The sequence below is a fragment of the Lutjanus erythropterus genome, chromosome 12, assembly GCF_056507025.1.
Source record: "Lutjanus erythropterus isolate fLutEry1 chromosome 12, fLutEry1.hap2, whole genome shotgun sequence".
Lineage (NCBI taxonomy): Eukaryota > Metazoa > Chordata > Actinopteri > Lutjaniformes > Lutjanidae > Lutjanus > Lutjanus erythropterus.
Window position 1 is genome coordinate 32483076 of NC_139328.1, and position 20773 is coordinate 32503848.

General features: G+C 39.7%; 1 protein-coding gene across 1 annotated transcript in view; it reads right to left on the bottom strand.

The window, feature by feature from the left end:
- Nucleotides 1-1778: 1778 nt before the first annotated feature.
- The window catches only part of LOC146318275 (astrotactin-1-like), a 174203-nt gene continuing 155208 nt past the window's right edge, over nucleotides 1779-20773 (bottom strand). The window contains exons 7-8 of the mRNA XM_084732513.1: nucleotides 18853-19036; nucleotides 1779-2258 (exon numbers count right to left, since the gene is read on the bottom strand). Coding sequence (XP_084588639.1) covers nucleotides 2021-2258; nucleotides 18853-19036 — 422 coding nt within the window. The 3' untranslated portion in view covers nucleotides 1779-2020. The remainder of the gene's footprint in view (nucleotides 2259-18852; nucleotides 19037-20773) is intronic.

Genomic DNA, 20773 nt, shown 5'->3' on the forward strand with positions numbered 1-20773 from the left:
CCATGGTGTGTTCACCTGCTGGGCGTGTTGCAGTTATTCATAATAAATGCGTACGACAAGCATCAGAAGCTGTAGAATATTAACTGATGGCTGGAATGTACCAGTGAAACTGAAGCTACAATAAACTTTTAACAGCTAAATCTTTACAAGACCCAGAATCTTCCCGGATCCATTTTTCATGTAAACTTTACAAGAACCAAACTTCAGAAGTCAGATCTAAGAAGCAGCTAACCGTATCCAGGCTGTCAGATGGGTCTGGGCTTCCTAAAATGTCACAATCACTATCAGGTTTTTGGGCACTTGTTTGACATCAAGAGTTGCCTTTTTTAAATTTTCACCAAAATGTCTAGAGATATGACTAAGTCTGGATTGAAAGAGGCACAAAGGACCTTTCCCTTCATGTCCCAATCTGCCCTTTTAATATCTGACTGAGTATGAAACAGCCAAATGACAAAAATACGCTTTCCCATTTAGACTGCACTATTAAGATGTCATATGTTTGCAACAAAGGGTAAAAAATGTTCTCTTTTTGTATTAACATTTTAAATGAAGATTCCTGGGTCCAACAAAGAAGTAGTTCTGAGTATTGGATTTTTAGTTCCTCTAATATATTTGTTTTTCTAAGATAAATGCATTCATTGTCATGTCAAAAAAAAACAACATATCTTTAGCTTCTTCCCATTTTATTAATTTGCATTGCTGGATGGATTTTTTCATGCCAATTTTCATTTAAATGATAAAAATATAAAAAACTGGAGAACCTCAACCTTTGGGCTGGAGGCCTGCTGCAAAACACGCTTTGACTTTTCAAATAGCTCCTGCAAATATAATGGAACAACAATGATCTCTGATCCATCTGGATTTTCCACGCTTTTTTGGTCTGTTTTTGCCTTACAACATTTCACAATAAGCAAATTAAGACATATACCAAAATGTAATAAAAATGAAAGTTAGTCTTAAGTGGAAATTTAATCTCTATTTTGTCTGTGTCTGCAGCTGCTTCACAGTAATCAGTAAATGGTTTGCACTATTTTTTTTTTCACTAGGCCCCTTGAGACCGATTCAGTTTGATGCAAAATTTGAATTTTGAACCATTTGTAACCTGAAAAGTTGGTTGCCAGCTGGAACCAAAAAATAGCAGGTTTCCCTTGACCTGAATCAAAATGAGTGTGTCATATTTTACAGGTCGTAGTTCGTTGTGCAGCGCCCTCCATTGATTTTGAATCCTTCAGTACAATGGTCACGCTCAAATCGAGTGGAAACGTGGGCTGTTTGGCTAAATAGCACCAAGGTTCCAAGAACCCTTGAACAGAACTGGTTAAGGAACCAGAGCTTATCTGGTAGAAAAGAGTACCATTCATCCATTTACGCACTCTCACACGACGATGGCAGCAAGCTACCAAACAAGGTGTTGGCCTGATCATCTGGAGCAGGATGGGCTTCAGTGTCTTGCCCATGGATCCCTCACTTGAACTGCCAGCCCTGTGATTTGAACTTACAACTACTTTTCACTACTTACTTAATGGTTTTCCCCAGACTCCCTATGGTGTTTCAGGCCATAATATTTTGATGTAAACATACAGCGGTGAAGGACCAATGAGAACCGATTAAAGGCAAGATGCTTTTACTGTGAGGCATCTGCAGAATGTGTCAAGTTTGCATTAATTTTCATGTTAAGTCATTGCAAGTCATGCAAGAATGGAGTTCAGCTGAGCTCAAACAAAGCACATTAAGAAGGAATGGATCAACAAAGCTCAAGGATATTAGATGATCATCGAGCTTTAGAGATCATATCCTACCTGGAAGTTTTGATTTGACTTTTGGATACAATTACCAATCATGTGGTGAAGCTAAATAGAGTAAACAGCATTTCAAATGTTTAGCATCAGCTGTCATGACACTATGAATGCATTTAGTTTATGAAAACAAATGCAGAACCAGCATTTATTTGTTTCTTTGTTGGGTTTGACAAATCTCCCACACCCCTGTGCACATCCAAACCAAAAGCTCTGAAATCATTTTACAGCTCCTTAGGCTCGCCGTAGTCGTTGTACATGACAGTGAGCGTCTGCTCATCACAAGCCTTGTGAACATCCTGGCCCATGTCAGACCAGTTCAGCCCGAAGGCCTTGGTGTCGGTGTAACGGCAGGACAGGAACTTGAGGGACATCCTGCGGAGGCCGATCTTGGGCTCCTGAAGCAAACCCTTGCACCACGGGGAGAGTTCGTCTAACTGGGAGAGGATGAGGCCAGCCTTCCTGTTGGTGCAGAGAGAAGAAAGAGTTAAAGTGTGTTTGTTTGCTTTCAAGGCTTTGATAACATCCAAAACCTGTTAGAAGGTGGAGAGTAAGAGCGATCCATTGTCAAACAGAACATAAAAAATATAAATGACACATTTTACACTGCAGGGGCTGATCGACAATCCATCATTCATGCTTCACAATCATTGGCTCATTGTGCTGTGTGACTAGTGAAGTCCAGTCATATTATTGCAGGTGAACAGTGCAGCCGCCACCACCCTGACCTCCACCTCTCTGACCTCCACCTCCCTGTGGAATTGTTGATTTGAGTGAGTTCATGCATGTATGTTTATTAAGGGGGGTTCATTCTGCATCACCACTGCTCAGGTTCTTTGAGAGCCTCCAAAAAACAGCAGAGACTTTGCAATAAATGGCCAAGGGTAACATTTATTTTTCAACCTGGACCCTAATTTTTCTTTTTTGTTTGTTCAAGTGACTAATGGCCACTTCTGAAACTGGTGCAGCCAGCAGAAGCAAAACTAAACCACAATGTAATCCTTATGGGCAACCATGCAAGTGAAAGAAGGTCCACTAAAAGTGTTCGTACATTAAAAAAAAAAAAAAAAGAATTAGATATGTTTTTTTAACCAGTTACATCTGTTTTATTGCTATGGCCGAACTCACCGGACTGGCTTCACAGAAACGGTAATTTTAGCGTTTGTATCATTTTATTCATTCAAAAAACAGGAACATTTAGAAACAAAATAAATCTCACCAAAAATGTCCTGGCTTCAAAAGACAAGAGAGAAACCAGAAATTAGATAAGCAGCAGTGAGATATAAAGTGTACAGCCAGAATATTTTCATGGATACCGTGGTGAATTATGGTTTTGTTTCTACCAAACAACCAGAGTTGGTGATTTTTGGAAAAAAAGACATTTTTGGTGTGTTTTATTGATTTTTGTTGAGTTTGAATGAAGTGATTTACAATGAAAACGGAGTCTGGTGAGTTTGCCGAGAACAATAAAACTGCTGCTTCTGGCTAAATGAAAAATGACTTCTTCACTGGAAACGGGTATTTCTCTGATGGCACACCTATAACATCAGACACTCATGAAACAGAACAGTCAGCCTGTCAGAGGAAAAACTTAGTTTCTCTTCTGCCAGCAGCAACCGTCTCCCTCAGTACTGGAGCGTTTTCAAAGGTTGTTGTCCCCAGAAGTCACTTAGGGCGTCTTCACACCTGTAGTTCAGTTCATTTGGTCCGGACCAAAACAAAAAAGAAACACTGTTGCACACCTGAGTGTGCCGGCCACCTTGCTGACCTAAATATAGGCTATATATGTCTAATAAATTGTACTGTCACATCCTAAACAGATTTAATGGTCAGCAGAAGGAATAATTAGCAGTTTAAAAATGTAAAAAAGCAGTTTGACATCATACTAAAATCACAGCTTCTATCATAAAATCCTGTGTTTGGTTCATTTGCTTTCACACCACAAATGAACCGCTGTTTGGAACCACACCAGTGCCCACTTTTCCAGGCGGTCCACACCAGGTTTGACTGACAGCCCAAACAAACCAGACCAAACAGGCAAATGGACCACAGTTCTGTTTAACCAGACCGAATGAGATAGGTGTGAAAATGCACAAAAACATAGGATAATAGGGTCCAGGCTGAAAATGATGAAGTTACCCTTTAAGATGATTGAAGTCCTGTGGGCAAAGACCATCCTAACATTAAGATCCTTTCAGGAACCAGGGCCCTGATCTGACCAGGCAGCCAGTAGATGGTATGAACTGTAGTCTTCTCAGACACCAAACTGTACTGCACCTCCTTGTCTCAATTTGTCTTATGGGAAGTCATCCAAAAACCAAACAGGACAAAGCAAGAAAAAAAAAAATGCTACTACACTTCAGGAAAATGTCTCATTTACTTGTGCTTATAGTGTTGTGCGTAATTGTACCATTCAAACTAAAAAATCATATCTCAACACCACACAGTCCTCTACACTGTTTTAGAAAGTAGTTGATCTCACAAATGTCAAGCAGCCAGTCAGCAACCCAGATATGCAATGAACTATGGGAAAGACTTGTTGCGGGAAGGTTGCATCTCAGTGTTTCTGCACATCAGTCAGATCCACTGACTGTCTAGAGTCCATAAAGCACAATGTGGCTCTGCTCTTGTTTCAGAATGACATCACTGTGTGACAGAACCTAAAACCTACCCATCTACCCCTGCCTCCTGTCTGAAGGAGCACACAGGGTAAGGTGCACTGTTACTGACACATTCCAGCTTTGACCCAAAGCACACAGCGGCTGCTGAAGGTCTGGGTCGGAACGATGAAAGTAAAACAGTGGAAAAATGAATGAATGGATGAAAAAGTGAATGGCAGTGGCAGGTAAAGAGCCGGTCCCATGGAGGAGAGCAGGCTAATGGACGGCTGTAATATCGAGGAGAGACTATGAAAAGCTTGAACTTGTCCTTTGGCCAAACCAGGCCAGCTGAAAAATCATCTCCATTAGTAACATGATGCACAGAGTTCACATAAATACGTCTCACAAGGACACTGAGTGCAATAAATAACCATTAAGCCTGATGCAGCCTGTTTGGCCCTTGTCGTGAAACCCTTTCAAGTGTTTGTCTAAAGTCAGAAAATGGCAGCGGGGGGAAGATTTCATTCATTCCACACACACTTTCTCCTCATTCTTCAGCCAAACCAGCACTTCTACAGCACAGTGTCGCCGCTCTGCCAAGCCACAAGTCTGCTGGACGCACCAGAGTCACCAGAGCCACAGCACATTATACTGATGAACTGATGACACATCAGAGCACCCAGAATACACACTCAATACACACCAGTTAAAGGGAATTAATGGCCGTACTGATAGAATGAACAAAGAGCATCTGTCTCTTTCTGAGTGTTTTTACCTCTCCGCAGCTCTAATTCTCTAGGTTTCCTTTTCACATGCAGAGCCGACCAGTTTCAACAGATGACTTCACACAGGCCGCCTGCAGCTGTGTGGTTTCCCTCCTGTGAGCATCGCTTTAATTCAATTTAAAATGCAGCTGAATGTGCAGGTGAAAGCAAACCACAGTGAATTCACAAACATGTAATGCTCCGCTAATCATCGCGGGCACTCACCTGGTGGTCAGGAGGCAGATCTGACGATGATGTGATGATGATGATGATGATGATGATGACTGACATGCAAATGATGATGGAGACGGAGTTGAAAATGACGAAAACAAAGATGAAAAGGGAGACGTAGGGAAAGTAATGGAGTTGATGAGTCTCACTGGTGATTTGAGTGTCACTCATTCTTGAGAACTGGGACAAAGCTGTATATTGAAGGGGTTTAGAGTTCTACTCTTCAGTTATGGTGGAAAAAATATTTTAAAAGATCAAACTCTTGGCTATTTAAGTTTCTAATCACTAAACTTTCTATTGATTAATTCTTATTCTTTTATTTAATATAGACTGATGGAACTGATGTCTTATGGAGTCGACAAAATGTTTCATTTCACAGCAAAGACGTAGCAAGTAGTAGTTGCTCAGAGTTCTCTTGAATGCTAATCAAAATACACATTTTTAAACCATAATTATTATGGTTATTATTTAGCTTTGATTTAGAAGGGCTACATAGTTGACATGTTATGGTTTACCAGTGCTTGAGCAGTATTTTTGGCTTTTTTAAAGAAGGAAGTGAAACAGGGGTCCGTAGGGTACCGCTAACCATTTTTAAGCCTGAAATCATGTCTTAGTAAAAAGCTGACAGAAAAAAAAGTTGACAGAAATATGGGAGACAACTTTAAAGGGCCAACATTTTCATTAAAAAATTATTTTAAACAAAGATGATTTTTAAACTGTTTGAAGTTTAAAATTCTTGTCTGATACAAAGATGTTTTCTGGCACAAAGCAAGTTTAGTTAAAAAAAAATGTATGTCATGTCTTCCATCTTCTCAACTGCTGTTTTCAAGGTCAAAGTCATTTTGATCTTGAAAATTTTGGAACTAAGGTCTGAGCCCTTAAAGAGCTTTAAAAAGGGAAATTTGAAAATCTACATTTTCCTGCCATAGACATAAATCCTATCTGTTGATGGGGATCATGTGATATGATCACAGTGGTGAAGTGGAGCCATTATCTCTATTTTAAAGCCACGGTCAATACGCAACCTTCTACTATGAGCTTTGCTCCTGTGGTCTTTCAAGTGGACAAACTGTTAAACCAAAGTCCATTCTAAAGTCAGGTGTTTTATGGTTGGGTCACATTTTTCCACAGTAAAACCTGTACTCACACCATCACTAAGAGTCTTCTCTGATTCATTTCAATCCACAGGCACACGTCTATCACTCTCTAACATCACTGACTACGCTGTGATGAAATAATTGTTGTACACATATTGACCGGCCTCTACAGCGCCTGTAGATCGGTCTACAGCAGCCGATACAGTGGTGGAGATCAATGGCAACTAACTTCTGCATTGTCAAAGTTCAGCTGGTGTGAGTATGTGCACACACACACCATCAGAGGAGGTGGAGGAGGAGACTGAGCAGGTCTCTGCTCAAAGTAGGCTGGAGCCCATACTAAATAATATCAGTTACACAACTTTACAGATCTCAGTTTGCTAACAACCGACACCATAACCTACTGGTCACACAAGATTAACTAAGGCTGTCGCAGCAAAACTACAGAGTGTATTGTTTAGATTAATGATGCGTTTTATGCCTATGAATTTAAGTTTTCATTTGTTAGAAGAAGAGTGCTTTTTCCATTCTATCTGTTAGTTGCACTTTAAAGGAAAAAATGTGAATTTTATATAAGGTTACAGGTCTGAAACAACGTCAGCACAATACACCAAAATCAAGAAAAGTCACCAGTTGTCCATTATGGAACAAAAAATAAACAGTTTGACTTAGGGGTGCGCAATATGGCTTAAATATAATATCATTTTTAAGCAATGCCACGATATCCAACATATATTTCGATATACACATTTTCTCTAGAAGAACTTACTGTAATTTCTCAAATAATGGAAACATATGATGATCATATAAAATGTGATGCATTGCTGGGTGATATGGACAAAAGTTTTTTCAGAAATTCACAACACTTCAGAAATTGACATCACTTTACTGTAGAAAGCCTTTAAAACACTAACGCCATGTCATAATACAACGATATTCAAAATATAAGACAATATCTAGACTCACATCATAATTCATGCCCAGGCCTAGAAAGACCAGTTCTATAGTTTAACTAATGGTCCAAGTCATATAGTTCAACTCTAGCTGGACTGCAGGAGAATAAATGTATCATTTTCACAATTTATTTTCATAAACTTCACTGTTTACAACTTTCAACTTGACAAAATTGGAGAACAATATTTTTCTAAAGCATCGGCGATAACATCTGTGCGTCGCTGACTGTGCCTCTCGGGTTTGAGCCCAAACGAACACACACAGACAAACTGATGACAGGCCTGCAGACGCACACACAGTCTGCAGCATATTGGCACGTTCAATTTTTACATGCAAACACAAGGAAAATATATCTCTACATAATGTAATAAGTGGCTCATGGTCCGGTCTGGACTGACTCGCAGCTTGCCCCGGATCTGGACCTTGGTCCTGGATAAAAGCAACCATTAAACGTAAGTAAGAAAATGTGTTTTTAACTTGTGTGTTCCAGTCTCTGTGGCAAACTAATATCCTCTTGTCAAACACCCATTCAAACGATGAGCCACAAGTCTTTTTCTGATTTCTGATTTTGTTGATAAGCTGAAATTCTTTAGTGTTTTGAACTTAAAGTTGGCACTGACTGACAGTCTGTAATAATACAGACACTGTGTGGCCTGCGGCTCCTGCAGTATTTCATCTCCAAACATATAGCACATCAACATATTTCCTGGTAGGTGTCCATGTTATTTCTGGAGAATGAATGTATTCTGTGCGCCACAATAGGCCACAATTCCTTTCAAATAGGCAAAACACATATTCCTGCGTTATTTTTGGCATTCCTCTCTAATTTGCAAACCATTTTATATATAGAGATACACGAGAAGCAACATCCTTTTCGCAGTCACCTGGCTAATAGAAATACTTTGCATATGTTATTGAATTGTTTTTGGAATTGGAGTGTAAGGATACTCAGCAGGACAACATCCCTATTGTAAATGCATATGAACCACAACAGCAGCTCAGTTATGTTTTCTGCTCTGGAAAGTGCAGAGAAAGAAATCATTTTAATGATGTCAGCCTGTCTGCAGACAAGAACTCTTGTGTTGGTCCTGGTGCTGTGCTGTCATTCATATCATTTTTCTGAAACCTCTTTATGTTCCCAATATTTTGCCACAGATTTCAGTGGTTTGAGGAAATCGGGATATTTATTTGCTTTAAATAAAGAAAAAAATGTGGTTTGTTATGCTTTCATTTTTTTTAGGATAGCAGGGGAACATTTCACAGGTTCCAAATAGCAACGGTTGTCACCATAAATCCTTGTGCATATATAGGAGTGGAAACTGGTCTCCAAGATACAACGTGAGAGCCCCTCACCCCAAACCTTTGTGTGGTTTTGACTGTGCACATGCAAGAAAATTTGAAAAATAATAAAAACACCTATATTCACGTAAAATCACTTATTTTTTCTTCAGTGGATTAATCTAATATTTAAGGGTACCTATTGTTTAAACGGCCCATTATTCCAAAACCCCAATAGCCCAAAAAATCCATTTGTCTGATAGCCTGTTATCCCGAAAACAAACACCCATTGCTCCAAAAAGACACACTTTCCCTGCAGTTCTCAGTCTATTGACTGCTGGCTCTGTCCGTGGTGCTGAATCGGCAGGGATTTTGCCCCTAGTAGGTGATCCTTCTGGCCTTACAGCAAACTTTTCAAATAATTTTACTCTCCAGGACAAATTTCGAATGTCAGAACAAAATCATGGGAGTTTAACCTCAGTTGGTGCTGCCCCCGTCATTAGATTGGGAAGGGATAGCAACTGCACGGACAGCCTGTATTTTCAGAGCAATGAGCCTTTGGAGCAATGGGCGTGTGTTTTCAGGATAACAGGCTGTTGGACAAACAAGCTTTCGGTCAAATGGGACATTTTTCAGACTATTGGTGGTTGGTAAAATGGGCCATCGGAACTCGGGATATTAATGATTAATCTTAAATCAATTAGTTGCCTTCACAAAACTTATTTAAACCTACAATTTATATTTTGTGTACCGTTTCTCTGGAGCTCACAGATTTTCTCACGGTTTGGTTTGATCGGCCTTGTTAGTCTGGACATGGCAGTAATTGTGGCCCATTTGACAATGTTTTGTTTGGTGGAGCCACTTCAATCATTCTGTTTGTTTAAATTGTTTGTGCTTCATGAATTAATGTTCAACAGTACTTATGTTCTGATAGAATTGTTTGAAAAAAGACATGCATTTTGTACCTTATGAATTATTGATGATTAAGTGATTATTTGCTGTTAACACGTCCAACTACCTATTCAGGAAAATGTATAAAATTTGCAGCCCTCAAACCCTATAAGCATAAACTGTGCGAGCATCACAGTCACAGGTTCTGGCCGTACACAAAGACTAATTAAAACATGTAGTTTGACTTGTAAATAAAATGTTTTGCAGTTTAATGTGAATATATGACACCTTTCCAAGAATGAATCATTTAAAAAATTAAAAATCTTTTCTTATTTTATAAAAACATAACCTGGTTTGCTGCTGCAAATTAGTAGGATATTAATGTGTTTTCTAGGAAACAGGGCTGGAATATCCTACATGTAAAATAGAGAAATAAAACACCAGAGAGATGCTTATAGATGATAAACAGATGACAGATAATGATGATATGATATGATATGATATGATTTCATGGCTTTATTAAATATTTGATTCTAATTGGTCAACTACATCATTCTAAGGTCTGTTATTTCTGTAAAGCAGACAGTTGTTATGAAGGACAGTTGGTTGCTATGGACAGTTCTGATCATAGACTGGAACCATAAAATCATCGTTAAATCACTAAAATAGTTAAAAAAAATAATATTTTGTGTCAAATTAAAAATTAATGTCTTATTGGTACATAACCATGTGTGTGTACATATATACATATATATGTAGACATATATATGTTCTGGTATGAGATCGGTGCTCGGTATTGCTCGGTATCCACACATCTCTAATACATTCCACACTGTTTATCATATCAAGAACTGAGCACAAATATACTTGCCATAGACGTACCGTGAGAGACCTCCCTCTGTCCCCACAGATCTGCGCTAAAAGTATCTTTTTGTAAACAGTTTCTAAGAAAGCCCCAGAATATTCTATTCATATTTGATAAACTGCATAATTAAAATGCCATTATTAATTGCTAAAAATACTCAGTTAATTCCAAAATTACTGTATGTCACATTTGAGTGGAACCAGACAAAGCAGCATCCCTCCTAGCGAGGGGCACATGAGGTACATTTAATTGTTAACTGAACTCCTAACAATGTATACTTATATTGATAATGGGATATTTCGACTGGAATTTGAGTATATAAATATTTATATGTCTCTGTCTACTAGTCAGAATGACAGAAAGCAATAAATCTCTGCTGGACGAGTAGCTGACAGGCACTTTTACTTTAACTGTGTGTATTTTTGTCCTCCTCTCAACTATAAAAAGTCAGAGAGCAAAGTAAACAGTCTGCTGTGATTATGATTATGATTTCCTGAGAGAAATTCCAACCATAACAATAGTTATTATCACAAGCACTCCTCTGATTAGAGAGACTGTCATGTAAAAACAAAGAAAATAAGGAAAAATCAAATATTTTTCAGTTCATCAAAGGGCACTGAGTCCAACCAAGGACATGGTCAGGACTGAAACGGGGCCAGGACGGAGGATTTTCTCTCAGCCAAGCCAAAACATCCAGCATGTACAAGTCAACAGTCAGGCGGCGTGCCTTAAGTGATGGGTACTCCCCTGGTGATGACAAGATCTGGCCCTCGGGAGGAGACGTGTCAGGCTTTGGAGAGACAGCCTTTCGGTGAGTTTATGGTTAGAGTTAAGACGTCACGCAATGTTGCATGAAAGAGGCAGCAAAAATGTCCTTCGTGGGATGCCAAACGGTCGCGTCAGTGAGATTTGATACGTTTCTAAAAACAGCAGATCTGAATATCTGCTGCCACAAGAAAGATAAAGTCACATTTGTTCATTCATTTGCTTCCAGATATTGCTTACTTGGCTGATGTGAGTTTACATTGAGTCTGAGCCTGAGCAGAGTTCTTCTTATCTGTATTATGACTAACTAATGAAAATTGAGTTTATTCAGTCCTCATTGTTTGTGACAGAGGAACTGGGGAATTCTTCTCAGGAAACATGGATGAACCAGTGTGTGTGTGTCTGTGGTCTGTGCATGTACAGTATGTGGTGTGTGTGTGTGTGTGTGTGTGTGTCAGAGAGGAGTCTGTCTGCTCTCTTGTTTACTGTCGGCAGTACCACAGATGTGCTGTTTGGGTGACAGAGGTATATTCTCTCTCAAGTGGCGAAAGAAATGATTGATTTAAGAACAAACCACAAACAAGAAGGACTTAATGGAGACTGTTAAAGAGAAAAGGGACCGTCTAGTGTCTGGACTTTTTGCTGCTGTGGACGTCATTCAAAGGTTCCCTGCTGTGCAGTGATCCCCAAACTTTTTTTTTCTGCGGACCCACTTTTGGAAAATTACAAAAAAATCACAAGCCAATTCACAAAAAGCCTCATCAGTAAATTATTCTGGTGCATAAATGAACATTCCTGAGCACTTTTATTTTTGAATCACCTAATGTTATTGTGACGCTTCATTGAAAACCTGTTAAACACATGTCAAAACTTTAGAAATGAGAGATAAATTAATTTAGGCTGAGTTAACAGGCCATCTCATTGTTTCTTACCGGAAAACCAACACAGTCTGCTTCATAAATGAGACAAAATAAGTGCACTGAGCTGGAATTAACAGGCTCTTTTTTTTGTCTCTCATCAGTAAAACAACAGACACATGTTCAATGCTTTATAAAAGGTGCAGCGAATATAAATCTTAAATTTGCAGAATTTCCTCTGTAGTGTTTTATGTATTTGGGAACCCAAATAAAATCTCCTGTGACCCTGTGAAAGGGCACGAAAATGCATAAAGATGCATGTGTATGCAGTTGATGTGATACACAGTACTACTAATGAATCAGTACTGACAAAAATTACACAGCTTTATTAGTCTATGTTGGTATCGCCATATATTAGCCAATGAAAATCGCCTATAATAATATTGGATTTGACAAAATATTTCTAAGCATTTAATTTGACTGCTTAGTGGCGCCACTGTTAATGCAGTGGCAGGTCATGTCCGTCACTCTCTGTGTCTGCTGGTTGTGTCTACAAGGGAACCCAAAATTTGCTAGACTCTCATGAGATTTTTCATGATTTCGGTTAAAATATTCACTCTCGCGAGATCTCGCAGGTCTGCGGTTCCCTTCCAGACACTGTGTCTGGATAACTGGATAGATGATGTTAAACAGCAGCTGTCAAGAAGTTTTGAAGTTACCTTTTATGCCGGTGATATTAGCATTCTTCAAATTTTACATAGTAGTTAGACGTTGGTTGCAAAGTTTTTCAGGATCCACTGTGACACATTTAACACTCTGTACAGTCAGTTAATCAGTGTAGGTTAGAGTGTGTGGTCTCAGACAGCGCCACTCTTCATGAAGTAAAGGTTTGTGTATTTTACATTCCGTTTCTTCCGAAGTACAGCTGAAGCAGCTGAACTTCCTAGACATTGTTGTCAAAAGTCATGTTCCACAAAAAGTAAAAGTAGAAAATTGTAAATTGCTTACAACAGCTCAGCTCACATTAATTTGCGATCAAACTGGGGAGGCGCCACCGCAGCAACAGCAGCTTGTTAGCTTCTGTTTAACTTCCACCGTATTTGTGTGTTCTCACTACGACTGTGCTGTGAAATGAAAAAATGTAACGTGTCAACTCCATATGACGTCAACGCCGTTAGGTTTTCCCTCTGGCAGGGTTAACATCTACATTTAATAAAAACATGAATCACTCAGAGGTTTGTCTGTTACAGGGTTTAATCGCCAAGAGTTTGATCTTTTAAAATATATATTTTCCAGCATATTTTATTGATTGATTATTGATTGATTTTAGCCTGCATTCATTAATTTTAGGGGTTTATTATTTATTAGAGTGGATTTTAAAGTGGATGTTAAAATGATTATGATGTGTTTTTTGGAGGAATCTGCACCAAATGAAGATGTTTTCTCAAGGTCTGTAGAAACTGATTTGTAGGACAGAACATCTGCCTCAAGACATTCATTAATTTAAAGTTTTCTGACACACGTTGCCTTTAACAAATATTGCACCTCCTGCAATTTGAAAATTGCAGAAAGCCATACTGTGATTTCAATAAAATTTCAATTAATTGTAAATGTGTTAACATGGATGACCTGTCTCTCTTTTTACTTCTGCAAACCAAATCTACCTGCGGATACAAATAAATAATACAGGGTACAAATAATAAAAATTCTCCAGATTGAGTGCTATCTGAACTGTTTGGTGATTTATATTTCATAGTTTCTAAGATCCAGACACAGGAAATGGAGAAATTAGAGCAATAAGACAAAGATGAAGACCTCTCACAATAGCAAGAAGAACAACAAAAATCCAGCACTGAATGCAGTCGGGCCCCTAATGATTTGGTAAGTTGAATAAACAGCTTTATCTCTGCACATCCTTGATGTTTACCAGCCTGGCTTTGCTCTAATACTTTCTACCAACAAACCATTGGCTGAGGAAAATGTCTAAGGATATAATCTTTATCCTAATATGACCATAATGTTTATTCATGCGAAGGCACGAATACAAATCTAGATCAGACTCCACTGTTAAGAGTCGGCCTGTGTTCGGCTGAATGACAATGATCAAAATGATCTTGCAGATCTGGGCCAACGTCAATACCGGATTCCTGAAAAGTCGGAAACTTTGCACAACCCTTATTTTGGTTTGCTAAAAATGATATCAGTAGTATTTCTGTCCCGGCGTCGGAGCAACCGTTTATCTGCCGCATTTGTTTTTCCCAAAGGGCTGGATAACGTCAGAGAAACAAAGTGTCTGACGCCGGGAGGGGGGTTGTCAGCGCACTTAGACACACAGCAGTGGAGCTGTGAGCTGTGAGCTGTGAGGCCATTAACCTCTCCGCCTGCTCGCTGGGTAACAATACACGGCACACAGCTCGGTGCAGACACTTTTCCTCACACCGAACCAGATACATAGGAAAGTCTAATGTTCATTTGATGACTTGGCTAAACAAAACATGTTTATACTTCCTTCCCCTGTTGCCAGGCCTCACCTTGAATGCACTTCTCCTCTGCTTTTCCAGCTCTGAGGTGCCTTTATTAACATTAATCACCCCTCCCTTTAACTAAATTGGGGGGCTGTTAATCTAAGTGTATTTTAATGGAACACTTCAGAAGCAACTCCCTCAATTACATCAACTCTTTCCAGCATGGTCCCTATTAAAAACAACCTTTCATTAAGGGCGGGGGAAGCCACAGACAGAGGGAGAAACACAGAGAATTAAGGGGAGCCTGGGCTAATCAGTTTCACCTGCCAAAGTGAAAGCACGGACCACAGACTGCCATTTATACGTAGGTTTTATGTCCGACACATGGCTCTGTTTATAAAACATTAAGCTACAATTTTACATTACGGGTACTTATCCGTAGTTTGGGGGGAAATTTGGGGCCCTCCCTGGTTGTGCGTTGCTAAATGGCCCCGGTGATGTCACAGGGGTTAAGCTCACTCGCCTTCCCAGTCAGTTTGAATGAACCTCCCCCGTTACTCTAATTCACACAAACAAGCTCCTCGAATCAAAGGCGGCGCTTTGGAAGCTGGGAGCGGAACATCTGCCCACCTTTGAGAATCAAAACAAGAGAGGGACACCGCTGAGCTCTGAATGGGCTGATGCCATGGAGATCTGGCTGTGTGAGCCACTGTAGGATGTGTTTGTAATTGTGCTGGGGGAAAAAAAAAAAAAAAAAGGTGATTTGGAACAAATTACAGCTCGCTTTGTAAAACCTGTGTGAAGGAAATGCTTTGGCGAGATAGGATTACCTCTGGTTTTGTTCAGTGTTTGGGTTTTAAGAAGAAGGGCTGCTCCCTCTTCAGGATTTTTCAAAAGTTAAAAATGTTTGAAAATACACATAACATATTATTAGCAAGGATAAATCAATCCCAAAAATTTTAGTTATCACATCAAAATGCTTGTGCAATCAAGTGAGCTAGCTAAACTAAATCAGTAAATTATTAATGGTGCACTTGCTCCGTATTATTGAAACATGGGCCAAATGGTAACTTCATGAGCAGCAGACTCAGACATACCCTTCATCTGCAAAGAGCAGAGGGCGAAGCTAACACAGCTAACATTAGCCATGCTAAAACTGCTCCTAGAGAGCAAACCTGCAGATATTCAGTGGAATATATGTAGAAGGGGGTTCCTGCTGTGTCTCTCTGTTTGCTAAGGAGTGCATGGCCTGAAAAATGTTGAAGACCCCTGACTGAGAGGCTATTCAAACTGAAAGTGGCACTGCTGAAAAGGCACATGGGGCTGCATCGGGGTGCACACTGTTGCTTAGTCCTGCAAACTAAAGGCCGATGAAAAAGGTGACAGCTGCAAAAGTGTCGATCGCTGTTGCTGCTGAGCCACTTCTCTCCTTCCCTCTGCACACGAAAAAGAGAGTTGTCTAATTTAACATTTGTAGAACACACAGATGCAAAGCAGGGTCAGGGTAAAGTCAATATGGGAACCCATCGGCTACCACGTGACGATGATTTAGCCTCTGGGGGGGGCAAGGGCAAATTTGAGACATGGGAACAGAGTTGAGGGATAATTTCTATTAACAGTTGCCAGTGGATTTCGAGATTTCATTCCACCTGTTTTTTTCTCCAAATGAACTGTTTACCTGCCTGTCCAGTCAGATGTTACTGGTCGAGACCACTCAGACTAAAAAGGAATACAAACAAAAAAACAGAATACTTCCGTACCAAAATCTTGTTCCTCGCCTTTCTATTCTGTATCCAGGTGCAGTAGCAGAGATGTGTCGATTCGTGAGCGAAATTATAAAATAAACAAACAAAGCAAAAGTTAGACAAAGTTAATTAAGCTTAGTTGAAAAGCGACATTTAAATAACAGGAACTGAAACAAGCACACTGATGGTCAAATCACACTGTTTGGATGTTTGGATTAGAGGGGCTGTATCCGACTACTTCTCTAACTTTCTGAAACAGTGATCCAACATTCACACCTGCTTCACGCAGCAATCTACGATCTATAGACATACTTTTATTTTGAAATTATCTGCAAAAATTGCTCAAACATAAAGGTGGTGGTTGCACTTCATTCAGGCATTCAGACTGAGGGTTTTGGGGGACTCCCTCAGGAAATGTTGAGCTTAAAACACTTCATTTACCGAATCTGGCAAATATTTATGAACCAATAAGCCATTTCTGCTTCAATATATGGCAGAAATGTCTTTATTAATGTAAAGGCAATGGGTGAAAATATAATGGAATATTATACAGTATTTATATTTATATGTATTCTCCCACAGATCAATGTCTAACTCTGCCATATGAATTCATAAACTATATGTAAATGATGAAATTCAAACTCTATAAGCAACTTCTCATTTCTAGCTGACAATGTTGGATTTTGTTGCCTGACTCACAAGCAGATTTTATAACTAGCTGGCTGATGTAAGCTACTGCTAACTCCTTGTCTCACCCGAAAAGTCCGTTTTAATGTTTCCATCCAAAACATTTTAAAACCAGAAACCTGTGAAAGTGGAAATGTAAAGTTACCTGACAGCTGCGCACATGGTATGATGTAAATGCTAAAAGACTGAGGCTAGAGCTAGTTTACATCTCAGCAAACTAGGGTTGGATGGTGAAATATGGCAGGCGTATCTACCTGATAGATGACAGAAACACACTCATTAATGTGGGGAAAGGAAGGACAGGGAGTCGGTTAGTGCAGCGGACTTAGAGACAGGTCACACAGACAGACAAGCTGGACCACGATCGCGGAAGACAGCCGGGATAAGAGCTAAGCTAACTCGGCAAGCCAGAGTGAGATGCATCGTCGTCGACCCACTCTGATTCTGCACCAGCCCACATCCTCCTACTCAAAGCCCCACATAACAAATGCAGATGCAGTGGTATCTAACAAGTTTGGCTGGAGGTAAAATTACTGCAGCTAGTAAGCTAATGTTAGTTAGCCGGACAATGTTTGCAGCTTATGTTAGAACAGATGAAGACAGAGTTTAGTCCATTTACCACGTGTGTGCTCCTGTGTTTCCTGTTTTTGAGAGACTAGAGAAAAGACGTCACCGTTCAGACTCATGAAATGCCACGTATCACTCTTCTTCGAGCCTCCTGCACACCACATCAACATGTGGAGAAATGAAAAGCTTGTCAGCTCTAATTACGGTTGCTAAACTACGATTGGACAGTTGCTGTTGGAGGTGGGGCTCAGTGAAGGGTCAGTTGTTAGGGACAAACATACATGTTTTAAATATTGAGGGGGGCATGTCCCCTGCATGCTCCAAAAATCTAGGCCTGTGTTCATACAGAACAAATGTATATGTTGGGAACTATTTTCAGCAGCAGATTTACACACATTTGGTGCCTTACATGAGTATTTTGAGTACTGATTTAATCAGCACACTTAATGGTATGCAGCAAGTAGTTGGGATTGGAAAGAGGTCTATGAATCATCACTCTTAGGACGTGAGGAGTTTCACATGAGCAGTGATGGGTAATCACTAATGACGCATATTTGTAATTTCAGTCCAGTCCAAACCCACCATATGTTTAATTTTTATGTAGTGCAAACAGCTAAATCAGTGTCTGGGTTTTCATACATATTTGAAATTGCTGGTAAAAGGACCGTCTGCTCAAATTGCACTTTAAAGTGGTGTTCACAGCAAACCAACACAGACTCTTGTCTAGTTGCCACTTCTCTTCAATCTTGCAGCCAGGCTGAGCTGTTATTGTTCACAGACGTCAATGTCAATTGCACAAGTTCAGCACGACAGATTGCATTTTCCTGGTGGGAGGGCAACTCATGAATGGAGGCACACTCATACACACGTCTCTCTACAATTTCAGGGCCTGATTACTGCGAACACAGTCAACACATTATTAAAATGGCTCGGTCTCCTGGTATTCTGTCAAAGTCTGACTCGTAGACTTCTTCTAGGTAGGTCTTATTGTTGATTCCTTATGATAAATTTGCCATCAAGCTAAAGTTGATGATCAATTTGCTGGAAGGAATGCATATTTCTGATCTGAGGTTACATATCCGAGACGTGGGCATTAATACAAACTGAATTCCAAACCTTTGACAGTCTCACTCGTTTATGTCGTTTTCCTTCCTCATCTACTGCAGTATTGAAACGAAATGTGAACAAGGTGTCCAATCAATTTCCACCTTCTAAAAATGAGACATCTTTTGTTTTTTGTGTTGTGAAAGAAAAATAGACCAGATACAAGTGTTTAAAGGATGTCTGTACCTGGGTCCCAGCTCGTCCTCGCACCTCCAGGTGAATTCTCCGAAGCTCTCGTAGCGCTGGTTGTAGTGGTAGAGCACGCGGTGGAGCGTGGGAGCACCCAGGTCCATCAGAGTGTTGTAGGCCGTCTGCTGCTCCTTCCCACTGGTGTAACCGTTGAACAGGTTGTAGATCTTATCGGCTATTTCTGGAACGGCAAACACAATGATATAGGTCAACAACTTTAAGCAACACCATAGAAATTCACATATGGTTGTATCATGGCAGCTAGATAAATTAACCTCAGTACCAAAGTCACAGGGGAGGAGCATCAAACCCAATTTCATCCTGGGCCACAAGAAAATTATGGCTACCTTCAAAGGGCTGGTTGTAAATGACAGACTATATAAATCTACCTACTTGTTATCATATTATGTAACTGCCTCTGTATTTGATTGGTTTTAGTAATAACTTAATAATTAATGACTAACTCTGAAAGCAGAAGTCTAGTGAAAAATAATGGCAAGCAGACATTCAAGTTAATATCAAATATGCAATTTTACAAAATGAAATACACAAATTCAGAAAAGACAAAGATGACATATCAGATGAGTGTTAGCTTAGCTTAGCTTAGCTTAGCTTCTCTCTTATTAAATTGACTTTCCTCTACATCAGCTTTTCTTTTCTTGGATATTTTGCTTGGCTGCTGCTATTAAATTACTAACAAAAATTAGCATAGATTCTGCCATTAGTAGTTTATGGACACCATACTTTCATAATGCAGCACAGACTCATATTTCACAAATTCTAACCTTCATAAGCTCTAGCCGGCTCCATAAAATGAAGCGCTGGGCCAGATTTGGCCCGTGGGCCTTGAGTTTAACATACACATCATTAGGAATATTAGTAATCAGCAATCGATACCAAACAATCCTTAAGCAAAGACAAAAGACTGTTGACTAATGTTGATGACTCAGCTTTCTCTGGACAGAGCTCGACAATGCTGCTGTTTTCGACACACTAAGGGCTGCAACTGATCATTTTCATTCATTCATTTTCAATTTTCATTCTCGATTATTCTACTGAATATCTTCTTAATTGTAAAAATGCTGAATATCGTATCTGATAAGGGCAAATATTATTGCCAGGGCAGTAATCGGTCAACTCCTACTATTCAGTGCACCTGAATCTGAATATGTTATTTATCATTTTTGTGCGTCAGTTTCTTCACATAAATGTTTGCAACTTAGGACTTTGATTTCACTAACTAATAATTTCATGAACTACACTTTATTGGAAAGTGATGGCTGTATTCTCTGGTCATCCCCAAGGGTCTGTGCACTGCAGGCAGCGGGGCTGAAAGCTGACCGCTCTGACTCAGTGAAACTCTCGCATCAGGGAGGAGCAGGTGGAGTTAGTGAGACAAAATCCCTGTGTCTAAGCAGCCTTGATTTCTTTCAAAGCCCTCCAGCCTGTCCCACCTCAAAATAAAGCCTAGAACCTGTACAAAAAGTGCTCAGTGAGAAAATGTTAAAGGGACTGATTTGATGTTCCTAGTTGTAAGCAACTGCTCAGTGTCCCTTATTAAAGGGTTCAGAGAGTTTATAAAATTGGATTTGACACCCAATCTGGTCTTCTATCCAAATACAGATACAGAGATATTGTTGGTTGAACAGATACAGATACAGATATTGGACTGTTTCACGGAACAAGTCAGCAGTTTGCTAAATGCCCCTTTTGTTTACCTGCCACGGTGGCTGGTAGGTTGATCAAATTCACCCACCACTTCACAAATTCACCTCCATTTGGCCGATGCTGGGTGGCTAATTTCCAACCCAGAAAAGCAAAATATATTGATCGAAATTTCATAAAGCCCAATACCATGTCTTCAAAAGTCTCACTGAGTCTGTCCCACAGTCTAAAACCCAAAGATATTAAGTTAAAG